This window comes from Clarias gariepinus, chromosome 2 (assembly GCF_024256425.1).
Source record: "Clarias gariepinus isolate MV-2021 ecotype Netherlands chromosome 2, CGAR_prim_01v2, whole genome shotgun sequence".
NCBI lineage: Eukaryota > Metazoa > Chordata > Actinopteri > Siluriformes > Clariidae > Clarias > Clarias gariepinus.
Window position 1 is genome coordinate 24,018,059 of NC_071101.1, and position 25,487 is coordinate 24,043,545.

The 25,487-nt window shown below is 37.1% G+C and overlaps 1 protein-coding gene across 1 annotated transcript; it reads right to left on the reverse strand.

The window, feature by feature from the left end:
• Positions 1 to 683: 683 nt before the first annotated feature.
• tbc1d2b (TBC1 domain family, member 2B) lies at positions 684 to 24,921 on the reverse strand. Its single transcript, XM_053479456.1, has 13 exons — positions 24,402 to 24,921; positions 20,944 to 21,094; positions 19,849 to 20,002; positions 17,684 to 17,856; positions 17,284 to 17,504; positions 13,178 to 13,519; positions 11,944 to 12,054; positions 11,500 to 11,696; positions 10,205 to 10,699; positions 9,849 to 9,966; positions 6,667 to 6,852; positions 3,161 to 3,282; positions 684 to 3,054 (listed from the first exon to the last, which is right to left on the reverse strand). Exons 1-13 carry the CDS (start codon positions 24,744 to 24,746, stop codon positions 2,859 to 2,861), a joined length of 2,811 nt encoding a protein of 936 aa, XP_053335431.1. The 5' UTR covers positions 24,747 to 24,921; the 3' UTR covers positions 684 to 2,858.
• Positions 24,922 to 25,487: the final 566 nt, after the last annotated feature.

Genomic DNA, 25,487 nt, shown 5'->3' on the forward strand with positions numbered 1-25,487 from the left:
TTTGCAAGGCGCGGTCTGCGCATGCGCAGGCTGTAAATAGCGAGTCCTATTCTTTACCATAATCCTGAGGTCAGTCATTTAGAGCCTAGCTTTAAACACCTCTAGCATTATACTCTACTGTATTAGACATGTACAGTAATTCCTTTGTGATATTGTAAGGTAGCCATTTAAATATTTATTTACCTAGAAATTTAACAACCGAAACGAGGTTTAATCAACAGTTTACCACATCCATAAGTCGAATCTTAACTTTTTTTGTTGTTGCTGCCTGTGCGGTTACTTAACCTAAGCCTAACACAGCATTAAAAAAATTCCAACACAACTACATTTTTAAGCAAAAGATCGTCTCGCATGTATTTAATTGAGCAACAGAAAATACTGCCCTCTACAGGAGAGACAATTTGCATCACAACAAATAATAAAAGCTCAATTACTAAAGTAACAAATTAAATCATTTATAGCACACAGTGGTTGGATATGGAGATGTAATCCCCATATATGCAGAAAGAACATGACAATTGTAGGAAGGACAATAGGAAGGAACTAGAGGTAAGCCTTCAGTATTGTTTTGCCCCAGCGTTATCCAATTTCTGTTTCCTTTTCAGACTGACCCATACACTCGTCTTCCGTTGACCAGCAAAAGACACAGACTTCACTCTGAAATACCTTTAATAACTTTGCACTTTATGGCAGTAAAAGTTTATTGATCAGGACACTTGAGCAAAACAAGACAAAATGATTACATTATGAAATGCTTGGTTCATTTAAATGCACAATATGATTTTCAGTTCAGATTTTCATAACAGTTTTCATATGTACAGTATATAGGAGTAGTGGATATGAATTTAAGCAAACATTACATCACAGTGCAATGCATTTCTAAAAAAAAACAATGGAAATGAGACATGCTAGCTTATTCTATGAAAGAAGTGAAAAAGGCTGGGATTCATATAAAATACATACAAGATCAGATAAACTAGAAAAGTTACATTTTAAGGCCAAATACCATGGGCAGTACACAGCAAATTAGATTAATGAAAAGTAAAATTTTTACAATTTTGGGAATGCAGATATAAAGAAGTCACTTTATCCCTGATAAGTACACTCTGGATATTTTTAGATCTAATAAAAAAAATGCATTTTGAGAGACCTGCTCTCCACAAAACATTCACAGCTTTGAATAAAAAGTCAAATTATCATTCTTTTCTGAGAAATTTTAAATGTAATACACAGGGTTAAGTACTCATCAGTTTCTTATATTAACAGGTAAAACACTGGAGGGTGACCTGTGAAAAAAACGTGTACCTGCCATGTTTCAAAGCAAAAAACCTCATACAAGTATGCGTCATGTGACATATTGAAAATTATTCAAAAAGTAAAAAAAAAAAAAAAGAAAGAATAATAGCGTATCAAAAATAAGGCCAGCATTATAAAAGGGCAATAAGCTAACATTCTTTGTCCCTCATCACGTAGGCCTTTAACATGTAAATTGATTTTTACATTTAATAAAACACTGAAAACATGCATGAGAAATGGAATGTCAATCAATGATAAAGTGTAATAAAGTATCATTATTTAAAAAGAAAATACTAAATACTGCTCCCTGTGGAAGAGGGTGGTAAACCGTCAATCACTCAATCAGTACCAAAACAAAGACTTGTTAGTCATGTTCATACCAACACATGGCAAATGGTTTTCAGTTCTATGAACTTATAATGCAGCAATCGCCCTGAACTAAAGCTCCACTCAGCCATTGAATAATACAAAACACAAACAGCCCTGGATGTTTGGCTGAATTGTAATAAATGAAGATTGCTCCAAACTTCAACAAAGAAAGGTTTACAAAGAAATGTCACTCCAGCGGAAAATAAGCAGTGTGGCTCTGACAGGCTAAATGATATGCATTGTCCAAGAATTGATTTCCAGCAGCTAAGTGTCATCAAATGGCTGTAGACAGGCATTTTGACTGAACTTCAGCAGATGCTTTATGCACACACAGGAGAGAATTTGCTGATTCTCAGTTCTGCCTAGTACATCTTCAACTTCCCTGCACTAGCTGAATGTCCACAATTTAAAGTGATTTAAGTGCTTTAGAAGGAAATAAACAACAGAAAATGACGTACCAAGAAAATTGAGTACAATCAAAACCTGAAATATTGAATGGGTGGCATGGTGTCACTTTACACAACTCGGGTATGTGGTTCAGTCATGAGCACAGGTTAACGTCTGTGTTTTGTGTATTCTCTGCATGTTCCTCATGCCTTCTGGCTACTCTAAACTAATAAGTGTGTTCATAAGCGTTTGTGTGAGTGATCCTATCCAGGGTACATTTCCATGTCATTCCCTGTGTTCCTAGGATAGGATAGGATAGGATAGGATAGGATAGGATAGGAGGAAATTACTACAGATGAATGAATAAAAGAACAAAAAATACACAGTGCTGTGAGTGTGAAAAATTAAGTAAACAAGCACAATCAACACTAAATCAACAAACACAAGTGATATTTATATTTTTGAATTGTGATAACACTGGTGTATCTGAACTGCAAGTCCAGCATGATAGAAGATAAACATTGCCTAGTAAATATTATCTTACTCATTAATGTGTGAACTACTTATGACGATCTGTAAGAAATAAAATAAACCATCACTAAAGAGTCTTGAAAAGGAAAAGAATTGAAAGATACTCTTAAACCTAAAATGGCTGTTTAATGTGGACCACAATGCAAGCAAGTGAAGAAAGTCCCAAATCTTGGACACTTACACAAAACACTGCATTTGTTAATAAAAATTTTTGCTCAATTAAAAAAAACTAAAATAAAACTGTCTCTGTCTCACACGTGCTGACCAGCAGGTATTCAGTTGTCCTCCTCATCATCACTGATAAGCATGCGTCCAACTTGGGAAGTCTCCCTCTCGCGTAGGAATGTCTGGCGAATGGCTTCCAGCTCTGTGAGCTCCAGTCGAACCTTCTCCAGATGAAAGGTGCGACGGTTTTGGATTTGTCTTAATGGGAATGGGTTCATGCCCACAAATGCCATGTTTATGAGTTTTCTGCAAAAGACAAAGATAATTACATTTTCTTAAATATAAACATCAGTAGTTTATGAATTTGGGCGAAATAATGTTTTTTTAATAGACAATATAAAAAATACTTTACCTTGCATCTAGAATTGTTCTTGTGAAGTATCGAAGATACTTAAAGATGGCCATTGGGTCCTGCAGCTTCAAAAACTCTTCTTCTTTGCATTTAAAAAGAGCGAGTGCGAAGCGAAAAATTATCTGTTAATGTAAAGAAACTAAAGTTATAAATATATATATTAAATATACTCTCCATGTTTAATCAGATGAAAACATATAAATAAAGTAAACAGATATCCTAGAGAGGCTCATGGAATGAGATTATGCTGTACCAGAGCCGAAAAAAGGAAAATAAGGAGAGAAAAAGGAAGTGCTCATAGCCAAAACATTCCATAACATCTGAAACAGCACAGTGGTTTTGTCATGAAAGACACATTTCACTTAATACAAACAACACAGTAGACACAAATCCAGAAACAACAACAGGAATTGAAAATGATTTGATGACTTAACTTGTAGCACAACACCTGAAAAAATACTTCATGTATCACACACATTGGAGTAAATCATCACTGAACAGACTTTGCAGTCATGTCAGAACAGTTTAAGCTATTTTTATTTGTGAATGTCAAAAGCAGTCTCACAGAAATCCTATTTTAGATTCCCAATGAAAGTGCCAGAGATAATTGCTGCAAAACATCATAGGATTTCAGAATCATTATTTGTGTACAGGTGTAAAAGTGAAAATTCAAAGACTATGAAAAAATAAAAAATAAAAAATCTTTTTGTATAATCATATTGCGAATTAGATGAGCTCACAAATTTTCACATTAACCTCTTGTTAATGATCAGTGTCGCTTAATGTCGAAACAACACTTTGCTCATTAATGTTTGTAAGTTCAACCCGACTACTCTATTTTGCAACCCTCAACAACGGAATAATCAAATCTAATTATAGTTGTAATCGTTTTTGTTTTCAGTGCCTGTGTGCGGATTATTTGGAAACATCAGTCATTGACTTTGAACCGGTTTTAATCAGCACTAGGATCATCTGTAACATGAGACAACTGACATTGTTAAAGTTGTAGGTCTATGCCAGCCTTGGAGATCTAATGAACAAAAATATCTTCAACATGCAGCAATCGAGGATTGTTTTTCTATTATGCTTCTGTTCTGCTGGTGGCATGTTTACAGGATTTGCAGATGTAAAATAGAGATCTAACGAAAAGAACTGTTGAAATCAGTGAATAAAATATAAGAGCTGAATATTATCATTAGAGAATGTCAATTAACCTACAGCCTGACTGTAACAGTGCACAGCTGCCATTTGTTAAAAGTGATGTATATGAAGTGAATGTGTGAATGAAAAGTGCATGAATGATGCATCTGAGATGACTTGCAATAAAACAGTCATGTGACCTTAAAAAATAGGTCAACACAAAAGCATGCAAGTATGATCACACGATCTAAGCCTGTATATCCGGGCACATTCATTCAGGACAAGCATCCGGACAATAGTAACATTTACTGTATTAAATAACCTTTGTTCTTAAATAAACTTCTTTGGCATTTTCTCATTTTAATCCATTTGCGTTTCAACTACTGTCCACTGACTAATTTTCAGTTAACTCTTTTCAAATAAACATTTGATTCTTATCTTAAAATGCTGAAATGCAACTTTACAGTACACAGGAACACTGACACGTATGAATGCTTATGTACACACAAACATGTCCACTAGGAGTGACGTAAGGAAAAAGTAAAGCTGTAATAAATACTGTTCAATCTAATGAGATATGTTTTCCTTTCTGTACATAATTATTTAGTTAGAAGGAGGAATTTCCACCTGTTTTGGGGCATCCATGTTCAGCATTAACCTTACGTGGTGTCACTTCAAAGTAGTGGTTAATGACTCAGACCAAAACAGTGTGGAATTTAAGAATTTGCAATGTTTCTTTTTTTTTAACCAAGCCTAAAATTCTAATTTATTGTGGCAGTTGTAGACACAGTTTTGTTGTTAAAAAGGGTTCAGTTGTGCTGTCTGTTTTATATCTAATCTGTTATTGTGGGAAGTATGAATTGTTTGGCCAGCAGGGGGCTCACACCACCCTCTTTTCCATCACCATCCAGCATGACATGTCGAGGTGATGAATAACAGACGTGTTGATAAATCCCTCACATACTCTCTCACTCTCTCTCAAAAAAAAGAGAGTTGCTGATAAACACAACATTGGGGTGATTTCGATAGCTGTAAATGTTAACACCCATTTTGTTCTGTTCCTGTATAGTTAGCTAGTACCTGTTTGCCGTTACTCATCCTCTCCCCTTAAAAGGTTGCACATAACCGAATTCAACTCAATTCTTCAATTCATTTTAATAGAAATTTGTGGTTGCAAAAAAAATTGCCATGCATGATAAGGTAACGATAAGGTAACAACAAGGAGCATCCAGTCAAACCAGGACCTGTGACGAAATTTCTCATGAATGGTGTAAAACGAATTGACATTTACAGAAGACTTCAAGCACAATACGGTGATAAAACTCTTAGTGAAATATTTGAATGGTGCAAGTGTTTTTAAAGAAGGACAAATGTTCTGTCAACATTCAGCAAGTGAAATGCCTAAACCTTAAAAAACTTGCAAAAAGACTCATCTGGCTGGGGGAACTGTACACACAATCATTCACCAACACCACTTGCACATTACAGGAACTCGACTGAAAGTTATTGCTGCAACCCTCTTACAGTTCAGATTGCCCTCTTCAGATTGCCCTCCAGGAGTTCTTAGGAGGCCAGTGTTTCAGAATTAGGGAGTCTTATCATGGATCTGGCATACTAAGAAAGGTTTGTACGTAGATGGTATCCCAACACTGGGTAAAAGTGCATTATGATCATTTTTTACTCTCATAACTGTATTATGTTATTCTGCGTCGGTTTGCCTCTTGTAACATGCTCAGAGTGGCAAGTGTACAGGTATCGGTGTATCATGTTTACACTTGTAGCAGATTACACAGTCTAAGCACTTTCAGTACACTGTCTGTCCCCTGCACAGTGAAATGGAGATTGCTAGGGATCCAGAAGGAGATTAGAACAACTGGAAGGAGGTTTATCAGGCAGATGGTAATAGATGGTAATATATTTTAATAATAATAATAAATAATAATTAGAACTTCATTAATCCCAGAGGAAAATTGCTTCTTTGCACATCCCAGCGTAACTGGGGTCAGAGCGCAGGGTCAGCCATGATACGGCGCCCCTGGAGCAGTTAGGGTTAAGGGCCTTGCTCAAGGGCCCAACAGTCGCAAACTGGTGGAGCTGGGGATCGAACCACCGATCTTCTGATCAATAACTCAGTGCCTTAACCCTTTGAGCTACCACTGCCCCTAAATTGTAATTGGGTATTACAATTAAAGAAAGAAAGAAAGAAAGAAGGAAAGAGAGAGAGGTAACCATCTGATCACACACCATGCCCAATATACTCGTCAATATCTATACTGTTTTAGCAGAATTTTATCCTCATACACAACATGCTGCAAATATCTTTATATTGTCAGTGTTCATCATCAAAACATATATATAATTCTTACCTTGGGTCCCTCATAGAGAAAGGCATCCCATATTTTAAAGAGGATATCACTGACTACACTGTCCACAAAAACCACCAGGAACCAGTTGAAGGTGATGAGGGAGAAGTCTACTTTATACTGCTCAAAATGAGCATGAAGTCGGGGCAGCTTCTCGCTCATCAGGTCCTTAAACACACGCTGGTCCACCTGCAGACATAACACACACATTATATATATATAAATTGTGAAACTAACTCATTTAAGAATTTGGAGGAGATTCACAAGGAGTGGAGTGCAGCTGGAGTCAGTGCTTCAAGAGCCACCACGAAAAGACGTATCCAGAACATGAACTGTCACATTCTATGTGTCAAGTCACTCTTGAACCAGAGACAAAATTAGAGAAGTCTTACCTGGGCTAAGGACAAAAAGGACCTTAGCCCAGTGGGGCTCCAGTGGGCCAATGTCCTCTTTTCAGATGAAAGTAAATTTTAAATTTCATTTGGAAATCAGTCTGGAGGAAGAGAAGAGAGGCACAGAATCCAAGCTGCTTGAGGTCAGAGAGGTGTAAAGTTTTACACAGTCAGTGGTGGTTTGGGAAGCCCTGTCATCTGCTGGTGTTTTATAAGGTCCAAGGTCAGCACAGCAGTCTAACAGGAAATTTTAGAGCACTTCATGCTCTGCTGACCAGCTTTATGAAGATTTCATTTTCCAGCAGGATTTGGCACCTGTCCACACTGCCAAAGGGACTAAACCAAGTATTAGTCCCTTTGGCAGTGTGGACAGGTGTGGTTATTGGGCAGCAAACTTACCCAACCTAAACCCTATAGAGAATCTATGGGGTATTGTAGAGGAAGATGTGAGACACCAGACCCAACAATCCAGAAGAGCTGAAGCCTGGGCTTCCACAACACCTCAGCAGTGTCACAGACTGATTACATTGCTGCAGTAATTCATGCAAAGGGAGCTCTGACCTGATGTCTAAGGAAGGATGTCTGAGCTGCTGTACATCTTCATACTTCATACTCTCCAGCATTCCGGGGTTATTATTATTTTTTTTCTGTATTGGCCTGGAGTAATATTCAAATTCTCTGAGATACCGAATTTTGGGTTCTCATTAGCTATAAACCAAACTCATCAAAATAAAAAGAAACACACATTTGAAATACAACAGTCTGTGTGTAATGAATCTATATTATATACAAATTTCACTTTATTCAATTGAATTACTAAAATCAACTTTTCGATGATATTCTAATTTATTGAGATGAACCTGTGTGTGCACACGTACAGTATACAGTACATACTGAGGCATTTACAGATTTCAAAGCATTAAAGCTACATAAATACTATATACAAAATCTGCAGTAACAGATTATAGACCTTATAGAGCTTCAAAATAAAAAAAAATCATGCGATAAAGCATGTAGTGGTACTAGACAGAACAAAATAACTGTCTCCTGCTGACAAAGAAAGCAAAAATGATAAGTACTTTATAAGACCATCTGTAATTTCCTGTTTTTAAATGTTTACAGATTACTACTGTATTACTTTTATTATTATTGCAATCTTGTTTTTTTTTGCTCATAAGGGTTTACATGACTGCTGCTGCATCAGTCTGGTTAAGGTGTGCAATTCATCTATCACATAACAGTCACCACAGAGTGCGTGCACATTAAAAAAAATACATTCACTCAAAATGATGCATAATGGTGAGATAAGAGGAAAGCAGGGAGGGAAGGTGATGTTTTGTAAATAGGGAACTTTTGATTAAATAAAACAGCATTATATAAATATATTGCTTAATAACATTAATTACTAATGTGGATCATACTTTTAAATGTTAAAGTCTGTAATTTTTCTAAATCATTAAAAAAACACTTCCACTGTATCTAGGTTTTTAAAATAATCAAAATAATCAAAATCAATCAAGCCATATTATGTTCCATGCTAGGATTAGGAAATTAAGTATTAAGAAATTAACCTTCTGAGACCTGGACTCTACTGTTGTGTTCATCGCCATTTCTACTAACTGTTTCCTTTTTTTCATAGCTGATCACAATAAATTTAAATCAATGTCTTTAACCAGGAAGAACTTTGGCAAAATAATTATACCCAACAGTTCTCAAATGAAGCTGGGACAAAATGTCATGGCCTTTCGGGTCTCAAGAGGTTTTAGAAGCTTTTTCTGCTCTATGACCCTAATGAAGTCATTAACCTGAGCAGGTTACATGCATCCAAAAAAAAAAAAAAAAAAAAAAGGTTGACTGCCTTTAACCAGGATTTAAGCAAGCAATGTGGTGCTCAATTCACCTGTAAAAATGATTCCTCATGCTCCCAGATCCCCTTTTTCACAATGTAGAGTCCTGAAATATGCGCGTTTCATCAGAAAAGAAAAAAAATGCATTGATCTAATAACCAGGTCATTCGGTAAATTCAGGTCATCAGCCGACTTCATTTTATTACCACTTAGCATAGCTGAGGCTAGATCTGACCAACTGAAACAACCCAAGATCATAACAGTGCCTCCAAAGGCTTGCGCAGTGGCCATTATGCATGATGGGTGCATAGCTTTATACAGTTCTAGATTTACCCAATTCCAGGGTAATGAGCATGCCAGGGTTGATCTGGTTTCATTAATAAACATGGCTGTGATTTCTACTCTCGATTTTTTATGATGAAACTTCACTAAGCATTAAAGTTATCTATGATGATTGTGTGTCTATTTTTCTGACCACATTTATACTAAAAAGTTCATGTTTCAGGACTATTTTTCCAAGAGGTGATTTTTTAATATCTTTATTATAGCCTTATTTAAGGGCCCAACCGTGGTCATATACTTTACTGTAGTTTAGTGCCTTAACCACTGAGCTCTTTGATTGATGCAGGACAATAACATGACCCTTCTGAATTGCTGACTGTGTTGGCCAGGTGGCTTACGCAGAAGTTTCTGCTTTGACACTACATACAGTACATAGTTTGACCAAACATAGTGAAGTACGAAAGGCTGGATAATAATGAAAAATACTCAGAACACATCAAGAACTAATGAATCACAGCCATCACATGGTAATAGGACTCACTCCAGCTGAGTTTACTCAGTGTTCTACTTCAGGCAGCAGTTACAGGATTTTTCCAAATTGGGGGGGGGGAGAAAAGAAAAAAAGAAAAAAAAAGAAAAACAGTGCGAGGGCTTTTAATAGTACCTGTGAGCCAAGGAGCGTCTTGGTGTAATAGTCTCGTGGCATGAAAACTTCCACAATGGTGATGAGACACCAGAAAGCCTCCTCCTGCTCCAGATAGAGAAGAGCTATTGCTGCCAGCCTATAGGATTTAATTGCAAAAGAAAAAAAATACATAAATAAACAGTTGAAAAGTATTATAGACACTTTTTTTCTGCTTGTTTTATGATACATTTCTTCTGACATATCACAGTATTTCACATCATAGTGATGTATACAGTAAGTTATTTTATATAGTTCTTTTTAAATACATTTTTATTGGCATCCTGTTTATAATGCCTTGTTTTGTGGAACATAATAGTAAAGTATGTAGTGTTTACCTGTTAAGTCCCTGACAGTAGCCTATGTCTGGGTTTCTCCAGGCGAAAGCCAGCAGCACGTTTCTGAGTTTCTGGATGCCATCAGCTGAAGGTGAAGCATAGTGCTTGTTATTGGGCAGAGTGCGCAGCAGGTCAAGCTCTATCTGTTTAGAAGCTGGGTTAGGTTTGTTCCTCGCTGTGCACAACAGGCTCTCATAGTAGTCTGGCTTTTGGCACTCACGGATCTTCTTCACATGGACGTTAACACACCAGCTCCAGACTTTGGAGCGATGCGCATGAGGCACACCATTGCGGATTAAAGCCTTTAACTCTGGACAGCGTACCATCTCTCTGTTCATGATACTAGCCAGGTAGTTTTCCCATTTCACCCCAACAGACACTTCCTGGTCGGTCAAGGAGAGAGACCTGAGTTCTAGAGCTCTAACTCTGGCTACCAGCTTCTCTTCCTCATCCTCCTCCTCTGGCACAGTTTTGAAGCCATATACATCGTACTCGCTGAGAAAGAAAGTGGAAATACATCAACACATTTTATTTCATTGACATAAATTAAACAGTGCAAATTTGTATATAGGATCTTTTATTGTTTTGCTCTTTTATGTAATTTAGATGTTTAGGTTTTGTCTGAAATACAGTTTAGTTGTAGAGAGAAACTTATTATTTTTAGTAGTAGTATTATATAGTATTAGTATTTTATAGTAGTATTATATATTATAAAAAAATCTTTTAATTAAGATTATAAAAAAAAATAATGCAGATTAATTTATTTTAGTTCCTGTAAAATCGGTCCAGTTCTCATAATAAGCTGGTGAGTGATGGCGGTGCATGTTTAGATTGGTCTGGTTTCTCCCTTTAAATCCTTCCATAGAGTCTTAAATTTAGAGTGAGCACATGTTTTTTTACTGTCTAAAATATAGAATATTGTCACATTAAAGATAATTAATTCATAGAATAAGTAACAAATATGCAAAAGGAGTCACTTCAAGGCAATGAAGATAAGTAGAAGTAGTTTAAAGAGTAGTTTATTTTTGTGTTGCCTGGAAAATTCAAGTTCCTCTATCATACAATCATGTTATTGGACTGTATGATACATAAAATATAAATGTATCATAGTTACTGATAATAACTGATATTAAGTAAATCACTGCGATTTGGATATAAATTGGACACCCAAGCAAAAACTCCTGTATTAGTGTTTTTTAGTGTTTGTAGATAGATACTGAATAGAGAATAAATTTGAAGTGCTTGAATGTTGGCATCACAGAAGCTGACGTTTGAACAAGAAACTGTCAGGATACCTGACAGGATGAGGCTTGAGAATCATGTGCTCCTGCTGGTCAGAGCTCTCCACTTGCAGCGCATCCTCCAGCAGTCTAGATATGACATCTCCGCTTGGGCTCTGCTCAGGTAAGGAGCACACCGGAGTCTTAACCTCCTGCAGAAGCACAAGGTACTTGCTCTCGACTTGGCACATCTTGGCCTCCAGAGCACTGTACTGCATTGAAACAGAGTGAATGTGCAGATTAAAAAGAGCATAGATGTAACCAATAAGATAGAAATTACTATTTATAAACAACTAAACTATACAGATGGTTCCACACAAAAATGGGAAGTGATACAATACTGAATCAATAAAAAAAAAAACATAGGTCTATAAAATGCAAAAGGAGTCAAGGTTTTCCACCCGTAACTTCCTGTACTCGTAGAGATAAAAACAATACAACATGTGCACACTCACTCACCTTTGCCTCTAAGAGCTTCTCTCTAGTTTCAGCATTTCTTCGTAAAACTGTCAATTCAAGTATTTCTTTGTTCAGAAAATTATTCTGGGATTTGTAGCCCTGAAGGCTGTCCTGAAACACCAGAAAAAAAACCAGGAAGATTTATAGCATGATCATTTGACAGACTGGTTCCAAATCTTAATTTTTCTTAACATCTAATGTGAATTACTGCCCCTGGAACAGAATTTTGAAAAAGTAGTAAAATGATTCATCATTCATTCATCTTCTATACTGCTTAACCTGATACAGGGTCATGGGGTCATGGGGGCCTGGAGCCTATCCCAAGAGACTGTGAGCTCGAGGCATGGTACACTCTGGACAGGGTGCCAATCCATCACAGGGTGCACACACATGACGGGCATTTTGGAAATGCCAATTAGCCTAATCTGCATATACAATCTTAAATGCCCCTTTACTGGATTGATGAACACCATTCTTTCAAAACATCTTTTCTCAACCTGTGTTTTTAAGATGGTGAAGGAGAGTCAAAATCTCTCATTGCTGCTCAACCAAGTACAGGTACAGCTTATGATTTTTATACTCATTAAACCAGCAATCCCATGTGCCCTGTGGATAGGGAATTAGTCATGTTCATATTTCTGTTCCTGTGAAGTTCCAAAAAGTATTCTCAAATTAACTCAGTCCAGATTCTCCAAATCTGAACATAATACAAACTACCACCCAAACGCACACAAAATTAGTCTGAATAGAAAATATGTCAAAACAACAAGAAATGCTGACATTGTCAGAGTTAGAAACAATGATTTTGATAGAAATGATTAATGTGTTGTTCAACCATAAATAGAATAAAAAAATATTTTCTTAAGATAATCTGATGAAATTTTACCCCATGCTTCCTGGAGCATCTCCCACAAGATGGATATGCTTGATAGAGTCTTTCTCTGTACCACACGGTAAAGCTGCTCCCACAACTTATCAATAGTGTTCAGATCCGGAGACTGTGCTGGCCGACCAATTACATTCAGAATTCCGGCTAACTTTAATTGTTTGTGAAATGGATAAAATTGTTTGTAAATTGCATTAAAATTGTTTTTTCTTGTTTTTCAAGTGATCCCAAACTTTTAAGCGGGAGTGCATAAAGTATAAATATAAGTGCTGTATTTATGCACTGATTGTATTGATACTTGCTACTGTAATCTAATGTAATCTTAATAATGTTTGTGAGTCTGCTTACCTTCAGGAGGTTGAGCTCTTGCCTTTCCCGTGCTAAAGGAGAAATGCACTCATTTGTTTCAGTGCTCCCTTCCTGCTGTGACAGCTTCATTATCACCTGGTCTTTGGCCTGGATGGTCTCCATCAGCATGCCCAACTGATCATTAATCTCTCCCACTTTGATCTTTAGGCTCTTCAGCTCCTGCTGTAGGCTTTCCTTCTCCAGCGCTAGTCTCTCCATATGTCCACATAAGGACTGGATCTGGCCATCTCGCTCAGTCAATGCTCCGGCCATGTCCATGTCCCCTGACCAGCGCTCACACTGAGCAGTCCTCAGAGTCTGCTGGAGGAGACGCACCAGCTCCTAGCGGAAAAGGGAAAAATCACCTCATCAGGCCATTTGCTCTGACTATACGCTTACACACACACACACACACACACACACACACACGAGACAAAAAAAAAGCAAGTATTCTGTGCTTAGAGATCAAGGTCTCTTGCAGTCAAATTTACCCTATTTAGTTGTGGCCAAACTGACCATAACATTTACACTGTGTTTTAGTGGTTTCTGTGTAGAATCTGTGCTGACTAGGACAAGAAAATAGGCCTAGAAGAGGCAATGGTCATGCAAGGTTTCATGATCAGGATTGGCAGAATTGGGAAAAAAAGGTATGAATGTAGACTAAATGTTTTAGAAAGAAATACATAAACAAGCAATTATTATAGCACAAATATGGCAATAAAAGTAACTGATTTTTTTTTTATCCCGGATGCCTGACTTAACTTATCCATCTATTTTTAGTTATTTCATGCCACATTACATAATTTCCCCGTGTAATAACGACATATTTGTCACATTCACTTGAAAAACAAGCAACTTGTTCAGCAATAACTTAAATATTACATGTGTCTTTTAAGTAGAAGTTATTATTATTATTAAGTTGTTGTTGTCTTACTTTAATACTATTTCTACTACTATTATTGTTATGATTAATATTAGTAGTAGTAATATAATGACAACAACATAATAACTATGTTGTTATTACAGTATGATACTACTACTGATACTACTACTACTACTACTAATAATAATAGTAGTAGTATTATCAAAACAATAACAACAACCTATAATAGTTATTATAGTTATTATTATTATTTCTATATTAATATTATTAATGAGTCCCTGTATATAAGAAAATGTACTATATAAATTGTTTCAATTGTCTAAATATCAGTGGAGCTGAATGAGTCTAAATAACATACATTCCTATATAGACCAAAAACACTAGTGTGGTTCAACTGCTGTGAGAACACAACTGAACCTTGAATCCACCAAACAGGAAGTGAACCAAACATGCTATACTATATTATAGATTATGGGGAAAATTTTAGTTGAACAACTAGAGAAATACAATTATTGACAAAAATAAATACTGGATACATTTAACAAAATCTTAATTTGGATCTTCATACATTTCTACAATCTTTGTATTTATTTACAATAAACACACTTGTGATTCATAGTGCTCAACAAGATTTTTTTTGTAAGTTTCTTACATTAATCACCCTGAAAAGATCAAATCAAATTATTAATTCATTCATCTTGAGCAACCGCTTTTTTTGTGCTTAGGGAAATGATGGATCCAGAGTTAACCAGTAAATGCAGGGTGCAAGGTAGGAGATTCACCCAGGGTCAAACTCCATTGCCATTGTGAGGCATCCCACACACACACATAGCACACACACACGATAAAACCAATATTAATATGGGAAGAACATGCCAACCACCACACAGACAGTAAACCACGTTCAAAGCCACACCTGAAATCTAATTGTCAAAATTTTACGAAACCCTGCAGATGACATTAGAAGTGTATTATTTTCAGATGATAATTTCAGTTTAAGTTTAAGCATACTAGTCATATCTCCAGCAGGTGTACTGCTAATGTGTTATCTACTAATTCTAAGTCTAATAAGTTATCTCTGACATTTAGAGAAAATAACATGCCTTTTTCTAAATCACATGCGTTATTTTAACAATAAAGTTGAGAATATAAAAAAAAAAAAAAAAGCAATGATGCTTCCCCCATGGCCCCTCCCTCCCTCCCTCCCGCCCGCCCTCCCGCTCTCTCTCTCACACACACACACACACACACACACACACACACACACACACACACACACACACAGTGTAAGAGAGTAATTTCCCCATCTGGGTTCAGTAGTAAACCAAAACAAATAGGGAACAAGGAATTGGCAGCAGGACTCAGAACTCAGAAGACAGTTTAACTAACAGACATTTAGTTCAAGATTTATCTCATCTGGAGTAAAAGAAACCAATGTCAGACACTAGTTTATCCAATTATTACTGCCTGGTGGGATTATTTACAGTGGGCCAAAGGAAACAGTATAACTATATACTGTATAAACAATTGTGCTCAAATTTGGCATACCTTGGGAGAATTATCAGGAGACTATGATGGTCACTAAAGAACCTTCACCTTTTGCTGCTGTAGCAATGGGAGGGTCCACTTAGCCTTGTGCTTTGGATCACGGTCATATTAGAACCTCCAAGAGCCGCCCATGTGTCTTTTTTTGGCATGGATGCAGTAACGGCTTTCTCCAGGCAACTCGACCATGCAGGTAATTTATGTTCAACTACCTACTTATTGTGCTACTTGAAACACCACCACTACTTTTTTCCGGAGAGAAGAGTAGTTTGTGTTTTTTTTCTTTGCGTGCCAAACAATTCTTCTGGCAATAGCGGGTGAAATCTTATTTGGTCTGTCTGACTGTGGCTTAGTCTTAACAAAACCTTGTTTGCCACCTCTTAATCAGAATAAATGTTGGACCGTGATCCGAATCCAGACAGTTCTATCTGGACCCTGATACTTTTCTGATCAATGAGAATGAAAAATATACCAGTAATCTAGCGATTTTTTCCTCTTTCCTGGGTGTGGTTATACGCAGTGTATTGATGGAGTGTGAAAAAGAAACAAACCGAAAGCACTTCTGTGGAAGACGCGAGCAAAATCACTGAGCTCCAGCTTCTTTCTGGCGAGTCAGCTATAAACAGCTTTTATTTTAATGTCAAATCATTGTTCGGGGTTCATACACTTTTTTCTTTTCAAGTGAAGAGATATAAGGTTTGTGTAATCTGAAAGAAATTAGGACACATTTACAGCTGCTTATGAGATCGTCAAAGAGTAAGTCAGGGCAGGGACATAGAATTATCCAAAGAGGGAAATACATTTTGATATTTACAGTGACATTAAAATATTTGCATAGACCTTAATTATGTAGCATTTTTATATTCATAAGAACAAGAAACGTGGAAAGAATTAAAATCATACATGCAGCACAATACCACTTTATATTCAATACCCTTTTTTCTTCTCCCCTTTTTTGTAATAATGATACTTCTTTGCACTTTATTCACTCCTACCTGTATTATTATTATTATTATTATTATTATGTAGAATTATTACTTACGTTTTTAGCTTTCCTTCTTTTTTAGGAGATTTCATCACAAGTATTACTTTGACTGCACAGTTAAATGTATATACACTATATAAATATGTGCATTTTTTATGCACATGTGGGACTGGTACCGGCAATCATTCTAACACAAACATTGACATCCTTAAATTTTAATTCAAGACCCCTGCAGCAGACCAACACCAGCAGATGACACAGCACCCAAAATCATTACTGACTATGGAAGCTTCACACAACTTGGAATCTGTTCCTCTTCACTCTTCCTCTAGACTCTACACTATTCCTCTGGGACCTTAACTTCTAAATAAAATGTAAATTCACTTTCATCTGAAAAGAGGACTTTGAACCACAAAGCAACATTCCAGTTCTTTATATATACACCTTCTTTTAAACATTTCATTACTACACTAACATCTTTATGTCCACTGCCATACATAAAAGAAGCTCAGGGATCTGGAACATAATACCACTGTAATGAAAGCAACCTGCCCATGTAAGCTATTTTAAATCAAGAGATAAGGTCTGAAAGGGAACTGGATTATAGTCAGTCCTGCATTTGTCCTACATGACTCTGCAGTCTGTAGTTTTTAAGTCTCCACCCTTCCCCATTCTGTTATCTCCCTCCTGTACCTTCTGACTGCTGAGCTCCTCTTGAAGGTGGTTCTGCTCCTCCTGCATGCGGCTCAACTCCTCCTGTTGGCTCTGCAGACGTAGTTGCAGCTCCATGGCCTTATTGCCGTTATACTCCAGCGTCTCTGCACTGCGGCTTGATTTAGGCAAGTTCATCTGGAATGGACGCTTAACACGTGATGAGCTCCGGAAATCAAATGTGAATGCCGAGCCAATAGAGTCTAAGTCAATCAACAAATGTGCTTTTAACATTCAGTCAAAAAAGAAACATAATACTGAAACGCTCAAGCCTGATCACCGTTATAGCATTTGCTAGAGGTGATGATCAAGAAAAAGGGGAAACAGATTCTATATATAAAGTTCTAGTTTCTTAAAGCAAGAGTAAGTGTAAGACTCTTACGTCTGTGGAGGTGTGAAGGGCTCTCACGACGCTGACTCTCAGCTGAAGCTATGTGCTCTGGAGTGTCTTTAGTGGGGGGATCCACCATCTCCCACTCCTCATTACTGGCTGTATAAAATACACTGCGTCTGTTCTCTCCTCCTCGGCCAGGCCGCAACTGAGACATACTGTTCCTAATGGAAGGAAAAGGCAGAGAAAGAGAGAAAAAGGAGAGATCTGTATTTAATGCAATATGCAGCGTAATGTGATAAGTGAACCAAAAATACAATGGCTGTTAAAATTAGCACAAAGGAACAAAGATGTTTTTTTCAAGCACATGTGGGACTGGTACCAGCAATCAAATAGCTGGTAGATATTGGTACTACATTAAAGTCAATACTGTGATAAATATTATAATATGCTTCTGTGAGAAAGTTATCTCATAACATTCATATACATTATCATTCATATATACCTGGCAGACAGGTTGGAAAATGCTGCCATTAGGATGCCTGAGAGTCTGGGCCCTGGGCGTGGCTTACACGAGATTCTGCTGCATAGCTTGTATACACATGCACGTATGCACGTGGACCCCGGTATACATTTAAAGCTCATTGAGCTAAACAACTTTTACATAGCATGTCATGGGCCCCAAACAACAGGAAGTTAGTTATTTTGGGTCGTTTGATCTTGGGTTCGTTGAAAAACATTGAAATTTGATACACTCTTCCTAGGGAATTTATACGATCGCCACTATGTGATCTAAAGGCATTGAGGATGCAAAAATTGCAGAGGGATTTTTGATATATTAAACAAGTCAGCTGTGACAATGCCTTAAACTTGTGATGAAAAGTGGTTAATAACTTTCTGTGGGACCTCATATTAAGTGACATCACATTGAGTAACATCATACTTTAATGCTTTTTTTTCCCCAGCATCTGGGTTTTTTTGGAGATCCAAACATAAAATTCCCCCTTTCCTGAAATTCTGTCATAATGGTATTTTGATATCCCCTATAAACGCATGTGCCTGTAAACAGGTGGCATGGATTTATTACAACTACAAAAGTAATTTTGTTATGTGCTAATTTTAAAATTAGATAACATTATAACTTTTCCCTCACAATTTACTGTATCATGCAGTAATGTAGCTTTTAAATGCCTCAGTCTGTGTGATGACTCTGTTTTACATTGTATTTTATTTTTACTCACAAAGGAGAGCTTTTCAAAAACTTCAAAAAAGTTAGCCAATAATTGTCTACACAGCCAGTCTTCTCCTAACTACAAAAAAAATAAATATCTAAACTTGAGTGAGAAGAGCGGGGAAAAAAAATCGGTGGGAAAAAATTTAAACATCAGTGGGCACCCTTTATGCACATGGAAAGGTATAACAAGGGCAGATTTGTCAAGAAGCTTGTCTTTGAGCTCATGAGATCAAGATGAATGTGGAAAAGAGGATACTTTAATGATGATAACTTGAAGGTGTACTACAGTTCAGTAGTGTCAATATTCACTAATATAGACTAATGTACATCAAATTGTAATAAGAGGGTAAAACAGGCATGTTTACAAGACAGAACATATGATTAGAGGAAAGATAACGATCTATTAGTGCTAAAATTTAATTGGATAATGGGTCACAGTCTTGCAAATGGTTTTAACTTCTCACTGAGCCAAAAAGAACAGTCAGTACTTGCACATGCAACTTCTAAAGCTGCATCTGGCCACAACTAATATTCTAATCCGTCTCGTTCTGTCAGTTATAAATAACAATGTCAGTTTAAAATGAACTCTGCATGCAGGTAGATGTGGGAGTGTATTAAAATTTCAGAGTATAATTGCTAGCTGAGTAATGCGTCAGTCATCCGATATTTCAGGCCTTATTGTCTTCTAATGAGGACACAGCCCTTGCTAATCTTATCTATGGTTTATACAAACAAGAAGTATCTACCCTATCACCGAGTTTAGAATAAAACAAATTTACAAATATTCCTTTGTGCATTCAGTTTTCCATCCCACCAACCAACTTTTGCATTTACAATGTTTTTTTATATTGTCGAATGTGTCCATTAATACATTTACAAACCACTGATATATATACACGTGAAACTACTGATACAAACAAACATCATGGTATAATAAGGATAATCTGGTTTTTACATACAAGAACTTCCCACGGGTTCTTACCTCAGCTCAGCGCCCCAGTGTCGAAGTGAAAAATTATGTATTGTTGGGTTCCTTGCAGTCTGGAGTCCAACCAAGCCATTAGCATCTGCCTCCTCTGTGAAATCACTGCGCACACTCTCCATACTTTCATTAGGCGGCTCAGGGGGCATGGTATCTGAGACACAATGCAGACAATTAGTGCTCATGAAAAAGAAAACGAACCTTTCACTGCAATTCACTGACAAAGTGTCCAGTCTTTCGCTAACAGACTTTGTGGCACATGACAGCTGTTCATTATTACTAACTATGTTACAAAAGCTACATTGTTTTGCACTGAAGCATATAACTCAGTAAAGAGAAATAAGCAGAAGCTGTATTACATCAAACTTATGCAACAATTATGTAACAGAATGATTTTACTGGAGGTCAGTGATGGCTCGATTCAAGCCCCAGCACTGCCAAGCTGCCGCTGTTGAGGCCTTGAGCAAGGCTCTTAACCCTATCTGCTCCAGGGCTGCTGTATACTGGCTGACCCTGCGATCTGACCCCAGTATGCTAACTGGGATATTTGAAAAAATACTTTTACTTTGCTACAAAGGATATGTGTCAAATAATTGAATTTTATCCTTCTACAGATTTTTAAACCAAATAACTACTTTAACTAGGTAAAAGAGGTAAAAAAAGCAGGTAAATGTATTTAGGGAACATTTCCTTCATATGTTTTCATGGAGTTCCCTGTACATTCATCAAAACCTCCTTAATCTCATTCAAGATACCCATTTTGAAACAGAACGATCGAGTGAGTGAGTGAGTGAGTGAGTGAATACATATAAAAAGAGAGAGAGCGCATGATCTATAGTGTTAATTATTAAGCCACTTGATTAAAGCACAGTTGAGTCACTTCTCATGCTGACAAGATCCAGTGCAGCAATAGTAAGCTGAGCAACAGCTTGAGAGTTTCCCCACATGCTGCAACAGCACTTCCTGGCAGTAGGGAACAGGGTTTAGTAACAGCTGGAGAAAGCTGGACCAATTCCATATGCAGTCATGGAGAGTATGTGTGTATGGGTTATTCATGTTGTATATACAAACGTCCTACACTGCCTAGGCTCTTACCGGCATCTTTGGCCACCAGCCCTGTGTGAGGAAAGAGCGGGGTCGGAGAGCACAAGGTGTCTCGATTGCCACATCCTCGTGCGTTACTGAACTCCCATCGCTTTTGCTGAAGCTGCTGAAGCCAGTATTGCATCACCTGCCTGCTGGGTGCCTGAATGGACAAAAAGACATGTGCATGGACTAAAATGACAACATCTCAAGTTAAATGAGAACACCGGAAATGATCATCACAGCTATTTTTGTTCAGTGTGGAAATCACAGTTGTTTATCAAGGTGCCCAGTCGTGGAGTTGATTGCGGTCTGTTCTAAATTTGTGTGTATGCATTTACTGTGGATTTTCTCCCAAAATCTTTATAGTCTTTATATCTGAACACATGTAGATTTATTAACATATAGTTTCATAAATAATTTTAGTGTCTTAATGTAAACACAAATAATTAACTCTATATACGTAATAATTAAAAAAATAATTTGAGCTATTAACATCAAAAATAGCCACCTTATTAAAGTATAGGTCATATGATGTTTAAAAATAAATAAATAAATAAAATAAAATTTGAGACATCTAGATCTCATTTATAGACTTGTATGAACGTTTACACAGCATTAGACAGATGATGTTTTGGTTTGTAACACTTCCCACAAGAAAGTATTTTTTAATAAACGGTTTAAAGATTTCTTTTTTAAACAGATGTTATCTGGTATACCAGTATGCGTGTTAATTAGCAGTGCTCTGCTGGGTCTGCTTTAGAGGAACACAGTCAGGTGTGAGCATGACTGAGGATAAACAGGACAGTTTCAGTCTCGGTTCTAGTTTAGACAGTGTTTAGTTGTAAAATGACTGCTTTGCTACAGTAGGTTAACTCAACAAAACATTTATATGAACTCTCATCATAAAAGTGTACAATATAAAATAGAAGTGTGGAGGGCAAACAAGTAGCTTTTATGTTAGAGTAAATAAAGACGGAAAGAGGTGACTGATGAAGCAATAACAGTAAATTAAGCATTTTAAAATGAAACTTTTTACCTCATATATTTAAATGTTATGAATTTCTATTACAAAGTCTGTAGTTTTTCTTCTACTTTCCTCTACTTATCAATCACTAAAGTCTGTTACTTACTAAACTGTCATCATTTAATATTGAGATCAATGTTCTTGCTATCCTGCAGGCAGTTAATCATTTGATGTCACAATATCAAACTAATGAGAATGTGCTAGGTAGTGAGATGAAACAATACTCAAAATTAAAATTTTATATGATCCAACATGGTCGTGTCTCAATCTGGCCCTGCACAAATTTCCAATCCTCTTGTTAACTAGCCACTATCTTTGTAAGCCAAGATATGTTTTTGATTTTTTTTTTTTTTAGCAGGCTCCACATTGAGTCTTCCCAACTGCCATGGTGATTCCTCTTTATCTCAGACTATATCAGCAACAAATGGCTGCCTAAATGCAGATGTGAATGTATGTGGGTGGTTGTTTGGGTTTGTGTTTTCATCAAAACCCACCAAACACGTCAGCGCATATGCATAAACATGTTTGCTGTATTGATGAATTATATACAGGCTAAGTTTCGGTCCACTGCTCACTCACTGGTCTTAAGCTTACCAAAAAGCCAAAGTCCTCCATTAAACCAGGCCTTAAGGATTTTTAAAGAATCTTTAATTTCCTGTTCGATGCTGATTTCAGCCACTGCTGTTTTGCCCCTTTAGCCTTTACATACACCATTATGGCAGAATACTTAAGATAGGCAGTTTTTGTTTGTTTTTCAAATTTCTTATGCCTATCCTATACTTTAAAATAAAATCTCTACTTTTGTTCAAAACACTAACGTGGGCCTGAATAACCTTAAGATTTACTAACCTTATACTGTATATTTAACAGGGATGGGACTCGCCAGGGACTAGTCTATATGATATCACGATACCGAGATGCTGACTTAATCTATATTTTATTCTGTTAGTATCATGATTTTATAACTTATGTTTAAATTTTTTCTTTGGTTTTGTTACAATTCTAAACATACCAAATAATTTGCTCCTACCGCACAGAATGCTGTGCTGTGTGCCAATGTGTGTATGGAGCATGTAGTTTAAAGCATGTTACTGGCAGGATTGTAGATGAGTGGCAACATTTTAACCTTAAGTGCAAACGTGTAAATTAAAAATAGTTTTTTTTAAAACTATAAAAGAAAAATGATTCGACTCATTGTGGCGATACATGAATTGTCACAAAAACAAGACAATACCTACTTAAATCAACCCCCCCCCCTCCAATATTTAAAGAAATTAAATTGAGCATGAATCACACCAACCGCACTATTTCTGAGTTAAGTATAAATTAAATAAAAGAGGAAATGCCTGCTAATGTAAATAATCTCGTCAATGCCAACAAAGTGTGCACCATTTCCAGTTCAATTTGTAAAATTAAATCTAATACCTGTTCCTGGTTTACCAGTCTGTAAACCTGTACTCTAGGTGCCAGGTTATTTTGTCATAATTCTAAAAATTATTTTTGGAAGAAATTCTTTTAAATAACTTTAAACTTGTGTCTCATAGTTGGACCCAACAATCCCCAAACTCTAAGATTTCCTGTTTTAAGCCAGTGTTGTGATCCAGCTTATGAGCTGAATCAAAAGCTACATCAAGGAATGCTGCAAAAGTTCTCCATAGAACCAACTGTTAGTCCAAATTTTAATGTAGGTTTTTGTTTTACATTTGTGTGGTAAAGTGAAGTTGTTTTTGTGCAGCCCTTTAAGGAGAGGCCAGCAGATGGGGTGACTAAGAGTTTCCTTTGCAAGTGCTGAGTCTGCTGGGATTTGATATATAATTCACAGAGGTGAGTATCCATTTGTGATCCCATGTGTAGGGGTTAAGACATGCACAACAACATTTTAAAATGTATTTAGTAATATATCTGGAACATTGTACAAATTATTTTCTTGATAAACAAAAATTTGAGCTATACAAAGCATTAGTAGCACTAATTTAAAAACAGTTTCCTTTCAAAGATAAGTTACCAGCTGGTAAAAAAATAATGATCTACCAGCTCAGCCTGGGTTTTGGCAGCCAGTAACTGCAAAGACTAAGCTAGATTTTCCTTAATTAAACTTTATTTTTGTTTATATATTCTTTAAAACTTTTGTCTTGTTGTAGGACACACTTTATTTCATTGGAATGTTATTTTTCGATAATGAAGGTATTTGGCTCCTTGGCAGCTTTTCTGAGGCAAACCTGCGAGCCCGTGTGACCCGAGGGGCGGTCTGCGAGCCTGTACTCGAGGTAAGACAACCATAAACCAATGGACCTTGGTATTAGGCTTTTAATGTCTAACTGATAACCCGGAGCTTGGCAACGCCTAATTTAGAAATGTTTATTTAAAAATCAGTGAAAGCTCTCAGCAGGCTAGACACACACGCGGCTAACGGACTTGGACGCTGAGTTGTTTTGCAGTTTACCTTGAGGAGGAACTCTTTGCCCGCGGTGCGAATCTCGAACTGTCCCTCTTCTCCCTCCACGTCGTAGGTAAAACAGGCGTCGGCGATTTCGATGTGGCCAATAGGAAGCGCGTCTTGAGGAGTCTTGAAATAATACAAGTAACACTTCCTCGGGTCGTAGACGAACCAGCGCGTTTTAAATCCCTTCAGAGGCCCTTTGCTGACGAGTTTGTTCAGGTAACCGCACAGTTTGGGCGCCTGCTCCTTCGCGCCGTCGCACTCAGCCACGTCTACGGACTTGGCCGTGAAAATAACGCGTGAGCTCCTGGCCGGATTGGCGGCGGCGTCCTCCTCCTCCTCCCGCATCTTTCTCCGAGCTTTGCCCTTCTGCGGATGCACGGCTGTATTGTCATCCACATGACTTGTCGTCCATTCTTGTGGTGCGGCAAAGACTTACGGGAAACGTAGTGCGGAAGCAGGAGGGCCCTAATAAAACCGCACACTACCTTACTAACTAGTAGGCTCGTCCTTCTTCCTCTTATTTCTGGGTGTTATGGTACGCGTTGGGTTTCGCGCATGCGCACGAAGGGGGAAGTTTATGAACGTGGGCTATTGATCAGGATCTTGTGAGATCAGATCCCACCATTGCCAAGCTATTTTTTTGTTGAATTATTCAGTAAGACCATTAACAATCAACTGTTCATTTGTAACCTGTCTCTAGCCTACTAGCGTTTTTTAAAAAGGCAGCAGAAAACTATTTGTTAAACGTATTTTTAATAAAGAAAAATCTACCACAAAATACAGCTTAAAACACTGCCCCCATCAGTAAAAAAAAAAATTGCCAGTAGGTGGCGCAAAGGAACTATGTAACATCTCTGCCTCATTAAGACTAGACCTCTAGAGTGACTGATGTCTGCTATTATCAATCAACTCTGCAAAATTTTTGTATTATTATTATTATTATTAAAGTTGTAGATATAAATATATAAATGGTGCAGTAAAGCTTATCCAGCATTTCAATATTTCTATATCTTAATCACCTGAAACCAGCAATACCAAAGGTTATGTTACAAACAAAATTAAAACAGCCATTATAAGAATGTAAAT

What these genes read in the sequence shown, in the direction of transcription:
- tbc1d2b (XM_053479456.1), bottom strand. Translation starts at nt 24,746, where the DNA reads ATGCGGGAGGAGGAGGAGGACGCCGCCGCCAATCCGGCCAGGAGCTCA. An exon ending in GCTGGTGGCCAAAGATGCCG is followed by an intron (nt 20,003 to 20,943) that starts GTAAGAGCCTAG and finishes ATTGTGTCTCAG; the next exon opens with ATACCATGCCCCCTGAGCCG. An exon ending in CTCAAGCCTCATCCTGTCAG is followed by an intron (nt 10,700 to 11,499) that starts GTATCCTGACAG and finishes TTTCTTTCTCAG; the next exon opens with CGAGTACGATGTATATGGCT.